The 13993-nt window shown below is 44.9% G+C and overlaps 1 protein-coding gene across 3 annotated transcripts in view; it reads left to right on the forward strand.

Moving 5' to 3' along the window:
- NLRC5 (NLR family CARD domain containing 5) overlaps positions 1 to 11773 on the forward strand; it is a 53347-nt gene extending 41574 nt beyond the window's left edge. For all 3 annotated transcript variants that reach the window (XM_082233446.1, XM_082233447.1, XM_082233448.1), the window contains 15 exons: positions 199 to 282; positions 689 to 772; positions 1433 to 1516; positions 2000 to 2080; positions 3695 to 3778; positions 4240 to 4323; positions 4732 to 4815; positions 4980 to 5063; positions 5695 to 5778; positions 6033 to 6116; positions 6627 to 6713; positions 7881 to 7964; positions 9109 to 9192; positions 9919 to 10002; positions 10905 to 11773. In XM_082233446.1, the coding sequence (XP_082089572.1) occupies positions 199 to 282; positions 689 to 772; positions 1433 to 1516; positions 2000 to 2080; positions 3695 to 3778; positions 4240 to 4323; positions 4732 to 4815; positions 4980 to 5063; positions 5695 to 5778; positions 6033 to 6116; positions 6627 to 6713; positions 7881 to 7964; positions 9109 to 9192; positions 9919 to 10002; positions 10905 to 10986 (1258 nt within the window). In that variant the 3' untranslated portion in view covers positions 10987 to 11773. The remainder of the gene's footprint in view (positions 1 to 198; positions 283 to 688; positions 773 to 1432; positions 1517 to 1999; positions 2081 to 3694; positions 3779 to 4239; positions 4324 to 4731; positions 4816 to 4979; positions 5064 to 5694; positions 5779 to 6032; positions 6117 to 6626; positions 6714 to 7880; positions 7965 to 9108; positions 9193 to 9918; positions 10003 to 10904) is intronic.
- Positions 11774 to 13993: the final 2220 nt, after the last annotated feature.

A 13993-nucleotide genomic window follows, 5' to 3' on the forward strand; every position in this document is an offset into this window, starting at 1 on the left:
TTCATTCATTCCAATGCACTAAAGTGGCCAAATGACTACAAAGAAACCCTACACGAAGGTGGTGGTGGTGGAGATCAATTTTCAGCTTAATTTGAAAATCTTCCACTCAGGAGCCCTCCCGGTTTCCACACCCTCTGTCCGTGCTTAAACTGCCCTTCTGTGTTCTCTTTGTGTGTTGTGTGTATGTGAGGCCTGCAGGTTGCATCAGTTTGATCTGGAAGCCAAAGGAGTCTGCTTTCTGCCGAAGCTCATTGAGAAATGTAGACAACTCTGGGTGTTAAAGTGAGTGTGTGGAGGGGAGGGCATGTCTCTCCCACAGTGGGGTTTGTTTGCTTTTTGTTTTGATCACAGAGAGCTGCTTGCTGTGCTGCTGGCTGCAGCCAAACATGAAATCACCAGACATTGGACGTCTCCATGGGGTTTCTCTAGGGATGGGTGGCATGGGAGGGTGTGAGGCATGGCCTTGCCTTAGCACTTAACCGGAGAGCTTTAAAGGGGTGACGAAATGAGACCATTTTGATGTTGTATGGCTTCCCTTTACATGGCTTCCCACTTTAAAAATATTGTTCTACATAGGCCCCCAATGACACATGCCTTTATGTAAAAGGCTGCCTTATCGATATATAGCTTTCTGCTTTCCCCAGCGACTACTTGTGAATGTATCACACCTGTTCTTTTGTCATTACAGCTGGTCTCAGGTACAGTTCACTGATGCTGAAGCAGAAACTATCTCTGACACACTGCCACATTTTCCATCACTGAAGAAACTTGGGTAGGTATGAATCCCTGCGTGCTCTGGATTGTGTACCTGTTGTGTGTCTCTGAGTGGCACCTTCAAGGATTGAACCTCTCTAGCGTCACACGCATCTCCTCTTTATTGTGAAATGGTTTCATTTTCCACGCTGGGTCGTTAAACTGATATAAAACTGGTTTAATCCAGACTCAGAGAATGAATGAGTTTCTAATAGTATATAGGAGGGGGCTGGGAACTTACGACTCACAAGCGTGGGGGAGAGAAATCTGTTCAGTTTGTATTTTAATGTAAACCAGTCAAAATTGTACTTCTTGAACCATAATGTGAACCAAAACACAGCTCTCCAATTTGTGCAGGGGTTGCATTCCTGGCACCTGCACGCATCAGCAGAGCATGCATAAGCCCGCCCTGCCCTCTTCCAGGTCCCAAACGACCCATGCATTGGTGGCCACATGTCAGTTGGACATGCACAAAATGGTCACCGCCTGTACTCTGCATTAAGATTGAGTGTTTATGTTTGTTTCTGCCATGGCCTCTTGACATTTTATAGCCACGTGGTGACATCTTACATTTATGTCTCATTTGCCATCCTGTGGTTGCAAATGACTGGGCCAGGTTACATTCAGTGGACAGAAAGCTGCTGACTACCCTAAACCTGCAGTGGTTTTGAATTTCCAGGTTAACCTGTTGCAGTTTCCTTCCCCCCGGAATGGAGCACCTGGCTGAAGCATTGCATCAGTGCCACACTATTGAAGACATTGAGTAAGTTTGATATCCAGTATGTGAGTGACTGTGGTGGGCGTCTCTTTTTACCCCTGGGTAAAATAAATCACAGGCCTTCTGAAAACTGTCTCTGGAAAGATGGCGGCAGAGGGGTCAACAAGCAGGCTAACACACCCACACCCATAAAAAGAAGGAACAAAATCAGTTTTGATAACACCTGGGCAACCACGGAAATCTTAACCTGATACCAAAAAGATGGCAATGTCAGTGTCAGATGCATCGCCTTAAAGAGGCCATACCAAAGTCAGGACACCACCATAGAAAAGGCCCTCCCTTTGGTGCCTACTCTAACCTGCCCCTGCTTCTAAAGGGGCTTGGAGAATGGCCTCTGCAGAAGCCCTTGACCCACCAGAAGACTGGTATCTGGGCCCTAGGCTTTTATTCCATTACTTCGAATTGCCATTTCCTCTCCCTCCTGCACAGTTAGCTGCAAACTGAATATGTAACTCTGCTCCTTTCTAGCTTTTCCAAAAGTGAACTTGGCATGGATATCAGTGCTCTGATGAATGCTCTGGAGGGAAAACTTCACCTGAAGAGCATAAAGTAAGTGGCCTTTCAGTTGGCCTTAGGTTAGGACTAGAAGTGGTGTGTAATGTGATCCTGTAATCTCTGGGGATCTGGAGCTCTCCCCAGACCCAGCCTCCTTCAGTAGTTTTGCATAGCTGGAGTGGGGTCTTGAACTCTGGTTGAAGGATAGAGAGGGGCGTGTATAGAAACTAGCCTGTTCTACCAAGGTAAAATGGCTTTGCCTACTTTTGCCTTTAGCTCAGCCCACCAGTTGCACATGGCTCTCAGAAGGCTGCCCAGGTGGGACTGTATCCTTCATTCTCCACTTCATTGGGGTATCCTACTTGCATATGAGTTACAGTGCAGCATAATGCCACGTGGATAGAGAAAAGTTTTTCTCCCTATCTTATGACACCTGGACTCATGGACACCCAATGAAGCTGAATATTGGAAGAATCAGGCCAGATAAAAGAAAGTCCTTCTTCACACAGTAGAGAGTTAAATTACAGAACTCACTCCTACAGGATGGCCACCAACCTTGATGACTTTAAAAGAGGATTAGACAAATTCAGGGAGGAGAGGACTGTCCATGGCTACTAACCATGATGGCTATACTCTGCCTGCATGGTTGGAGGCAGTAATGCTTCTGAAGATCAGTTGCTGGGATCCACAGGAAGGGAGAGTGCTCTCGTGCTCAAATCCTGCTTCCTGGTTTCCTAGAGGCACCTGTTTTGCCACTGTGGAATATGTGGGCCATTGGCCTGATCCAGCAGACTCGTCTTATATTCTTAATGTTCATGGAGTAAAAGGTCCAGGCATAAACTGGAATAGAAGGCAAGTTCTGGACCTTGAACAAAGACCAGGGTGTAGATTCAGGACCACGGACAGTGGTCCAGCAGGTGAGGCAGAAAATCTCACAGCAGTGCTTTGGAGCAATTTTATAGCCTGGGCTGGATAGTCAAGATGGAAGCTCTGCCCTCTGAGTGCTGCACCTGGCCAGTTAAAGAGCCAGTACTCCTTTTCTGCTGCCATTGGATTTTTCTTGGCATTGAGGATCCAAGGATCTGACTGACTGTAGCCACAAGAGCTGCTGCCAGAGGGTCCAGAAGCCACCTTAGATGTGGGTCCTTGCAGGACCTGCTGCTCAGGATGCCTAGAGACTCTTGGGCTGGGGCTTTGTTTAAGAGTTTATATTGCAGTCAAGATTTAACTGTGGATATGCTCTGTTTTTGCTGCTGTTGGTATTATGCTTTTGCATTTTTATTAGGAATTATGTGGAGGTTCTTTTATTGTATGCTTATTGAGATGTTTTCATTTCTTGTTTGTGACTTCTTGCATTTTGTTAAGTGTTTGTAATTATGTAAGTGTTTTGAGCATGGTTTGAGTATGAAAAGGTGGCATACAAATAAATAATTTGCATCATTTGTATCAACAGGGACTAGCCACAAAGGCTATGTTCCACCTCCACAGTCGGATGCATTATGCAATATCAGTTGCTGGGAACTTTAGGTGGGCAGAGTTCTGTTACACTTCTGTCCTGCTTGTGGGCCTTGCAGATGCACCTGGCTGGCCACTGGGAGAACCAGATGCTGGGCTGATTCAGGGGGCTGTTCTAATGTTCTGACAATGATATTCTTATTTACCTCTTAGCCTTGGCTCTCTGAATCTCAGCGATGCAGATATCCTCAATCTGACCTCCAGACTCTCAGCAATGCCTCTCCTGAAAAGACTTATGTAAGTATGGCTCTGGGTAGAGGTTCGATGCAACAACAAAAGATATTTATTTTGTTCAGACCTGCCAGTTTCAGCGGCTAGCAATATGCAAGAGAACTTTAATTTGCCCAGGCCAAGGAATCAGGTAGCTTCTTACCTGCAGTTGGAGCGAGTGTTGGGCCAGAATCCATCGTCCAATTTTTCAAAAGTTTTCTTCCCTTGTGAAAGGGGCTTCTGTTTTCTGGCCTCAGTCTTAGGTTGCTTTAGAATTTATTTAGATTAAAAAATAATAATTTTGGAAATCATGGGGTTGGGCTAAGGAATGAACACAGAAGAAATTGATTTGGATAGGACATTGATGTCCATTCCTGCTGTGAACGCCACTGTTACCCAGCATGAAACAAGTGTTCTGAGAAGCTTCCGCCTTTTGGGACCATTCAGAATAATTGACTCATGTTTCATATTTTATGACTGTTTTCCAGTTTGAATAAAAACCGTCTTGGTGGTGAGTCCTGTTCACACCTTGCACAAGTTTTGAAGAATGCCATTCACATGGAAAAAATTGAGTAAGTTCATGTTTTCCGCTCATGTCTGCCACTTTAACACATCCCCTCCCAACATCTAGCTTCATTGTCAGAATTAATAACGAAAGGAGAACATGTCTTATTTAATTTTCTCTTTTTTTTCCAAAGCAGTGGGTGGCAGAGGGGCACTGGGATTAACTAGGCAGCTGCTAAGAGGCAAGGGGGTGGCAGTGGGGCACTGGAGGTGCAAGTGACTATCAGATGTTGAAAAGCAGGTATCCCTAGATCAAGTTACTCAGTTTTGTTGCATTAGTTATACTAAATAGATTTAATTGGGTTTTGAAACAGTGAAATGTTCTCTGAAGCTCGACATACATGAGCCAGAACACAATGTCATGAACACGGCGGATGTTTTCTTTAATCTTATGAGTTGTCGGGTTTCTTTCAAAGTTTGAGCCACAACAAGATTGATGATGCTGGCATAAAAGAAATCGCTATGGCCATTCCAGAAATGCAGAGCTTGAAGCAAATCAAGTGAGTTTCTTGTGTCTGTATCAACCCAGTGAGGGACTACAGATTGTAGTCTGGGTGGAGGAGGAATTCCTGGCCCTCTGCCCACCCCACCAAATCCAGCTCTCACAGATTAGCTACAGTTCTGTGATATGAAGCTGCTTCCTCTGTTGTTGTTCCTCTTTCAGCCTCTCTAGCAACAGCATTGGCTCTGCCGGTGGACAGTGTTTCGTGGAGGCTCTGAAGCACAGCGAGAACCTGGAGGTGCTCAAGTAAGCTCAGACCTTCTCCTGGGGATTTTCATCAGTTCTCTTTCAAAATAACCAGGTTCCTCAGAAAAGCGTTTCCCCAGGCTGTTCATATGGGGGGCTGGCTGTTGAAGAATCTACGCCCACACCCCTGAATATTCTGTGAAATGGTGCGCTCCTTTCTCCTACGAATGCAGCTGGTGCCAGTTCCAGGTTTGTGGGATGGATTTGGGCAAGGAGCCCTCAGTGGGCTCCCTCCTCCTCCTCCTCTTCCTCCCAGCCACCCCCAGCTCTGTCTGTCTTCCTCTGGGCCGGAGTGCCTGAACCCCAGCGATGGTGTGCAGAAGAGCCTGCAGGACCAGGAACCGCAATATCAAAATGTTTCCTCGCTCTGATAATCTGATAATCCTCAATTTGATAATCTGATAATGCTGATATTCTTTAATCGGAGTTGGGTGGGGTTTTTTTTAACACATATGCAACTGTTACTCACGCTACATGGCTATTTTATAGTTCAGTTTCAGTTTTTCAACTTTTAATTTTAATATCATTGTTCATTGCTATCATTGTTCTCTCTGTTTCATATACATTATACAACTATTTTTTTTTAAAAAAAAGTTTTCTCAATAAAGTTTCACATTGCACTTCTTTTCAGACTATCTGGGAACAATATTGGAAATGAGACGCTGGAAAAACTGGCTCCAGTTCTGCCCAGCTTGCACTGCCTGAAGGTCCTTCAGTAAGTATCCTGGTTCAGGATGGACAGATCGGTCCAGTTTTCACCTGTGTCAGAGTTTGGGGAGTTTTTTCCTGCCTTCCCTCATTTGATCTGCTCCATCCAGGATGTTCTCCACACTCATCATTCAGCAAATGTACAACCTGTGAGCCTGTGTAGACAAATAGTTGAGCTGTACAAATCAACGTGTGTTCACCCTTTTTGCACAAACGCTAGGCAAGGGCCTTCCCCACTTAACCATCCTCTTCTTTCCTCAGCCTGTCATCCTGTGGCTTTGACTCGGAGGGAGTGGTTTGTTTGGCCAGAGTCCTCTTTCATTGTCCACAAATAGAGGAAATCAGGTGAGTGCATCTCATAGGGAAGGAAATGATAACAGGAAGGAAAAACCAGTAACACATGGGCTCTTGACATAGAATCATAGAACTGTAGAATTGGAAGGGATTCCCAAGAATCATCTAGTCCAACCCCCTGCAATGCAGGACTCCTAGCTAAAGGATCCCTGACAGATGGCTGTCTAACATCTGTTTAAAAAACTTCCAAAGATCTCCCTTCCAAGGGCGTCCATTCCACTATCAAACAGCTCTTACCATCACAAAACATTTCTTAATTTTTGGTTTGGATCTCCTTCTTTGTCGTTTGAATCCATTGGTTTGGATCCTGCCCTCCAGAGCAGCAGAAAACAAACTTGCTTTGTCTCCCATGTGACATGTTTTGGAAGTCATCTGCCAGTCAAAAAGCAATTGTGAATGTTATCCTCCAAGTATTATGTTCTTAAAACAAGCAGCATGATTTTAAAATAAAAATAATAAAATAGGTCAATCTGATCCCCTTTCCTGTTTTTTACCTTGCAGTTTGTCCGAAAACAGCATTGGGCACAAGGGTGCCATGGCACTCGCAGAACACCTGCCACAGCCCTCCTCACAACTCAGGAAGATCGAGTAGGTCCACACTTGTTTTCATTTGGCTTAAATCTAACTAAGCCATCTCCATTGTGTGTGTGTGTGTGTGTGTGTGTGTAAGCTTTTTGTATACTATAGTTTTGTGGGTCTTTGGCTGAAAAGCAGCAGAGAAATAAATAGCACCATAGTGAAGGAAGCTGACTTTATATCAGGTTAGGCCATTTATCCATCTAGCCGAGTAGTATATATTCTAAGAAGCCCCTCACCCAAGCATTTTAACTGGAGATCCTGCCAGGGATTGAACCAGAGACCAGGGATTGAACCAGAGTGCCCCATTTCCTATCCAGGTTTCAAATCCATCTTTAATATGTCCTGTTTTTTCTTTCTTTCTAAATTTTTATTGACATTTGTTGCCGAGTATACAAAAAATAAAATATAAAAACCAATCAGAACACTCATAGTCCACCAAGCCAAATAAAAATGTAGACTGGGCGTCTCCCCACAAACTGTGGCATTACAACAAAAGGAAGAGAGTTGGACATCATTTTAGAGACTCAAAATAAAAATTAGTAGCACCGTCAAAGTTTAATGTGCTGTTTTTGCCTCGGTGTTTATAGTTTTCAGGCCAGCAACCAACAATGCTTGGGGATTGTATCCAGCCGCACAGATTTCTGAGAGGCAGGTGGATCACAAAGGTTATGAGAGGGCACCATCAAATGTACTTTTCAGTTTGACTCCCCTCAAACGTCTGGTTCCGCCCCCCCCCCCGCCCCAGTTAACTTTCGTGCTACAGCCAAACTTTGGTCCACCTGCCTTTGAAAGAAGCTGCCCTGTTTATGAATACAAATACACAGTGGAATTTGCTGCCAAGGAGTGTGGTGGAGTCTCCTTCTTTGGAGGTCTTTAAGCAGAGGCTTGACAACCATATGTCAGGAGTGCTCTGATGGTGTTTCCTGCTTGGCAGGGGGTTGGACTCGATGGCCCTTGTGGTCTTTTCCAACTCTATGATTCTATGATTCTACAAAGTTGTGTTCAGTGTGAACTGAGGAGCAAATCTGATCTGTTTTAAAATAATAAGGAAGGGTGGACCCTAAGAGAAGTTTCCTCCTCTCACAAATCTGCTCTTTTGAGCATTTCACCTGGGAAAGCCACAACTCTAAAATTAGTGTGGGACCTGGTTTCCATTTTGCAATGTGTTCTTTCTAGACTGAAGGTCTGCAGCCTCAGTGACTGCACTTCTAAGAGTCTCATCCTTGGTGTCAGCCAGTGCCCCCTCCTGGAAGAGATTATGTGAGTACTAGGGGCTGCTGCCCCTGCTTCCTCCACTTACAAGCCACACCTGCCCTTCAATCCCTTTACCAGCCTTTTTCCCCCCACACCTGGCCAAGCCCTCCTCCCTTTGCACCTCACCCTGTTCGCCTATCCCCTCCCAGGTTGTCCCAAGCTCCTATTCATCCCTTGCAGCTTGCCACAACCACCCCCTTTTTAAAATGGTTTTCTGAAGATAATGGTTTTCTGAAGTGCCTCCCCTCTGTTAAATCTCCCTGCAGCCACATTAAAAAGATATTTAGCATCTCCCCCCTCCCATCGCAGCTCATGTGGGCCATCTGCCACAGTGTCGGTATACTGGAGTTGTTGTGGCCACCTATCTACAACCATGCAAACTGCAGTGTGACAACAGCCTTACCTTTTTTTGTATATAGAAAGATAAACAGACTTGTGGCTGTGGCTCGTGGCCCAGAGATAATCTGCCCATTGCTGACATGGATGCTCCTTTCCATGTTTAGTAGCATCTAGCTCAGGGGTGAAGAGCCCCAGGCCAGGCCTGAATTAAACCCAAACAGATCCACCTCCAGAGGACTTCACTCACTGCTTCTCTTTGTGCCCTCTAATTGCCTAATTGATATACACCACAAAGAAAACATTTGTTTGACACAGTCTTGCCAAAACAATCAGAGAATTTATTAAACAAATAGGGCCTTGACTAGGGAAGAAAATATTAAACCGAATGATTAAAATTACATGTTTCAATTTAGAAATGCATCAGAAATTGATAGGAGGCAAGGCAGAGCAGCGGCTCATGCAGAGAGAAACAGGCAGCTACCTCTGTGGGTAGATTATTCTCCTATGCTTTAGGAGTGTTAGAATGATCTGGCCACACCTAATTCAGACACATGGCAGAATGACCCAATTCTAGCAGGAGCTGACTGAAGGAAGGCAAGATCAGAGCAGTGAATCGTGCAGAGAAGCAGCAGGCAACTCTGTGATTCGGTGGACTCACGGAGAGCTTTGTGTTTACTTTATTTCTCTTGCAGTCTGCTCATGTGCTGCTACAGCATCTTCTATGTCCTTGATCTTCAGGTCACCACTGACTCACCTATTGAATTCATGCCTAGTTGGGTTTTCAGCCGTTAATCATTTTCCTCTTCTTTAGCCTGTCCTGGAACAAACTTGGTGATGAAAGTGCTTTGGAGCTGGCCAAGGTTCTCCCTCGGATGGCAAAGTTGAAAGTACTGGAGTGAGTACAAGGAATCATCAACCCAGAGTCCTTCACCAAAAACCAACTAGAGCCTAGCTGAATTTTCTTTTTTTTTTGGGGGGGGGGATGTTGATAGTGGGATGAAAATTTAGGAGGGGAGATTTTCCCAGGGCACCTGGTCGACCCGAGTGCTGGACCAGATGGACCTTTGGCCTGATCCAGCTGCAGGCCTCTTCCTATGGAGGAGGAGGAAAGAGAAAGAGCACCCTTTTAGTCCTGAAAGATGGGGATGCGTCTTGAGGTATATACTTTGTATAGGACAATGGCTCGGATGTTTTCCCCCCAAGCCAAATTGCTGGAGATGGAGAGATTGAGCATGTGTGTGTATGTATGTATGTGTGGGGTTCTGAGTCGGTGGTACACCCACTTTGACCACACCCACTTTGGTCTCGGCCATCCCAGGAATTGGCCAAGAGTAAGGATGGTTAACCTGTGGCGCCCAGGATGTTGTTGGATTCCAGCTCCCACCATCCCTGACCGCTGGGAATGCTGGCAGAGTCTAACAACGTCTGGAGAGCTAAAGGTTCCCCATATCTGGCTAAGAAGGGATACAGGCATTGGGCCCAGAGGGGTTCTCCATCCCTGCCCTTAAGCGGCACTAAATAATTTCTGACTTTTTTGTTCTGTTCAGGAGAGGCAGCAATCAGTTTCCCATGATACTTATCCTAGTTATATCTTTGCCTTTCTTTGGCTTTTTTTAAACAGTCTGGACAACAACTACATCACTGCTTGTGGTGCCAGAAGGCTCACAAAGGAACTTGCACAGTGCCGAAGAATCCAGATAATACGGTGAGTCCTCTGCAAAAGTTACATCAGCTTCCTAACCACTAGGAGGTGCCGTATTTATTTCTAGTGAGCAAGACTAGTAGGCTTCCTGGATTAACTGCTTAAAGCTCATGGTTGGATCTGGAGACCCACCTTTCGTCCAAACAGGATTCTTACTAGTGCTAGTATTGTTTTGATTTATTATCCACCTTCACCCTAAGGTGCCAGGGCAGCTGGCGATGATTTATCTAACTGGAAAGCTGCTGGAAATTGGAGAAGTGTCCAACTTTTTATTAAGTAATGTTTTTATTTAACAGGATTTATCTACATGTGGGTGTAGGTTAAACCACAGAGCCTAGGGCTTGCCGATCAGAAGGTTGGTGGTTCGAATCCCGGCAACGGGGTGAGCTCCTGTTGCTCGGTCCCTGCTCCTGCCAACCTAGCAGTTCAAAAGCACCTCAAAGTGCAAGTAGATAAATAGGTACCGCTCCGGCAGGAAGGTAAACGGCATTTCCGTGCACTGCTCTAGTTCGCCAGAAGCGGCTTAGTCATGCTGGCCATATGACCTGGAAGCTGTACGCCGGCTCCCTCGGCCAATAAAGCGAGATGAGCACTGCAACCCCAGAGTCGTCCACGACTGGACCTAATGGTCAGGGGTCCCTTTACCTTTACTATCTACGTGTTATGGAGAGAAAGACCGCTAAGCAGTTTACAACACTAAAATATTTGTTAAAAATACAATTAAAAACAAACATTAAAAAACCAACTACATTTTTAAAAAATTAAGTGGAAATGCTAAAATTACATGTTGGTAGGGCAGCTTGCTGAAACAAAGATTTTATCAGGTGCCAACAGCATTCCAGCAAAGGTGCCTGCCTCCTGTCAATGGGCAGGGAGTTCCATACTTTCTCTTTTGTCTTTTCTAGTCTGTGGCACAATCAGATACCGAGCGATGTTGAACAAAAGCTGAGGAAGGAAGAGCCACGGCTGCATTTTGCCTTCTTTTGATGAACCAGCAGGGAGGGAATCTGACTCCTGCCAGGCATGGTTTTGCTTCTGGCCAAGGAAAAGAAGGAAACTGAGCAGGATTCTGGGCTAGCACATAGGTACTGCAACTTCTAAAGAGAAACAGAAGCTGCATGATCATACTTCATCCTCGTGGCCAGAAATGAGTAGCTGCTGCTGCTTCCTCTGCTTCTTTGGCGACCACTCGTAGCCGAGTAAAGTTGTCTTCCATGAACACGGTATTAACAGTGAGTCTGTAAGTGACTGTGGAAGCCAATTCAGGATCCACACATCCTTCCACAGTGGGGACATAGGTTTCTGGGTGGGAGTTGGTCATGGTGAGGGTTTGCCAAATGTAAGCAACAGCTTACAAAAGAGTAGAAGTCTCACTTAGAGAAGCAGGATCTTTGGCTTGGCCTGATTGATGGGAGCATCTTGCAAGAAATCCCAAAGTTCATCTGTGGCAAGGCTGAGTTTGGGCTATGCTTGTTTGGCACTGAAAATACCACTGTCTTCCATCAAAGTGAATACTGATTAAGAAAAACTGGATCCTGCAACATGTATTGTGGACTCTTGTTTGCTTTTGCTTTATTTATTTCACTGATACTTATTTTGCTTGCGTGGAAGAAAGCGGTGCAGGTGTGGGGACGGGACTGCACCTTCAGCCAGCCTTCTGACTTTGGAGACTTAACCAGGATGAACCCACTTTGATGACTGCTGTCACAAACATAAGGACTAGAAACTTGCAGGGCATTTAAAAAATGAAAATAAAAACAGAGATCGACAGGAAGCTGGATTCTGTACCTAGTATCACCATTTACACTTTTCCTGCACGTGTGTAGAATTCCACACCTTCTTAGTTTTCAGGATGAATAGGGAAGAAATTCAATTCTCTGCATTTTGCAATGCAGTTCTGCAAGCAAGTTGTATGGAAATGAATATGATTAGGGTAAAGTGTGCATGAAAATGCATATATCGGTGACAATGCATTTATGCTTTGCAAAATTGTGTATATTAGGCAAAATGGTGTTTGAACATGTATGTTAGGGAGCAACTGTTGATGAATTTCCATGAAGACTTTTTTTTTTTAAAAAAAAAAAATGCAAATGGCTTTAGAAATGTGGAGAACCAAATTTAATATTGGAAAACGGAGAGAAACCAGAATGGACAGATATGCCCATCCTTAGTTTTCACATATCACAACCATGACCATTCATTACCGTGGTTCTTCAACTGCTTGGCTTGGATACAGTAAAATCTCGGAATGGACACCTTCCTGTTTTAAAGATCTTGCAAGCGGGGTTGATGATCTTGCAAGCGGGGTTGAGCAGAAATCTACAGATTCCTTCAGTTTCTTGACTGATTAACTCGATATACCCACTAGAGGGCACTGTGTCCTTATGGAAATGCCAGATTTTTTCCAGTTAAAAGGTAGGTGTGGTCTAGAGAAGAAAACCTCAGAACTTAATACTGTACAGTCTCACTCAAAATCAGCCCTGATGCTGGTGTCACTTCTCAGGCAGTGGAGGTGGGAGGGCAGGGGGCACTTCCTGTTTTGCCTCAAGTGGCAAAATGGGACACACCACCCCTGATTCTGGTGGGTTTTAGTTCATTTCCAGCCTATCAGGTTTTGTCTGTAGCGCCTTATCTGATGTAAGCCCACCCACAGCAGGTTACGTAACTACACCTGAACCTCAGATGCTCTAAAACAGGGGTGGCTAACCTGTGGCTCTCTAGATGTTGCTGGACTCCAACCCACCTGCCCCAGTGGTCAAGGATGGTGGCAGGAGCTCTGGTCCACCAGTGTCTGAAAAGCCACAACTTTCCCACCCTGCTCTAAAACCTTTGACATGTAGGTTTCCTATAGATGCAGCTTGGGATGTGTGAGAAAACCCTAAATTCCCAGCAATGTGATTGAATCCCTGTTGCGAAATGCCAACAGCCAATAGGTGTCAGATGTATCCTGTGCCTTCTTTCCTTTTGCCCTTTCTACTGTTTACTGGGCTACAATTCTGTACCAGTTGCTATTCTTAGTCTCCACTTTTGCCCTTTTCCTACACAAGCATCAAACACAGGCTGGATGCTTGGACATTGCCTACAGACAGGCAAAGAGCACTGTAGGTTCTGGCCTTTTAGCCTCTGTTTTGTTTCTGATTTGCTTAGGCAACTGCTGGAACCACACTTTGCAATCCAAAGAGTTGGTGCCTGCCTGGCTACCTCAAGTAGCCACATCTTCTAACAGTGCTCCAAGGACATGGCAGGTGGAAGTATCATCTCTATCTGTTGAGCTGGGAAATTACATTACAAACACTTGTTTGCATTTGTGGCTAGGATGGTGCTGCTTCTGTTCAAATGTTTCATGCCAAGGAAAGTGGTAATCAGCACTAGAATTTTGTGCCACAATTCCCTGCAAGAATTTCCAGATAAGTCTATTGCTTTGAATAGGTTTGGCAGAAAGATAAAAACCCTCTGGAAAGTTTACAAAGATAGGTGCCAGTAGACATCATGAAGTTGTTACAGTAAGTGCCACACTAGAACAACAAAAAGAGGTGCCAGTACTGCATACCCTTGAGGACCCCCTTAAAGAAACTTACTACATTATGTATTTTGTGTTTTATGCTGAGAACTGCCCTGTGGGCTCTTGATGAAGCGGGGGGATATAAATTTAATAATTACAAATAATTCACTTGGAACTGAGCTAATGCATTTGCTGAACAAATACAGTCAAACCTTGGTTTTCAAACAACTCCATTTTCGAAAGTTTCGGTTCCCTGACACCGAAAACCTGGAAGTAAATGTGCTGGCTTTTGAACCGTTTTTCAGACCCTGAACGTTTGACGCTGCTTCTGCTTGAGTGCAAGAAGCTCTTGCAACCAATTGGAAGCCGTGTCTCGGTTGTTGAACGTTTTGGAAGTCAAACTGTCTTCCTGAATGGATTATGTGTGACAACCGATGTTTGATTGTAGACATTTTTGGCAGGACTCGCTCGCTGCTGTTGTTTGCATCTATC

This window comes from Podarcis vaucheri, assembly GCF_965113315.1.
Source record: "Podarcis vaucheri genome assembly, chromosome: 7".
Taxonomy (NCBI): Eukaryota; Metazoa; Chordata; class Lepidosauria; order Squamata; family Lacertidae; genus Podarcis; species Podarcis vaucheri.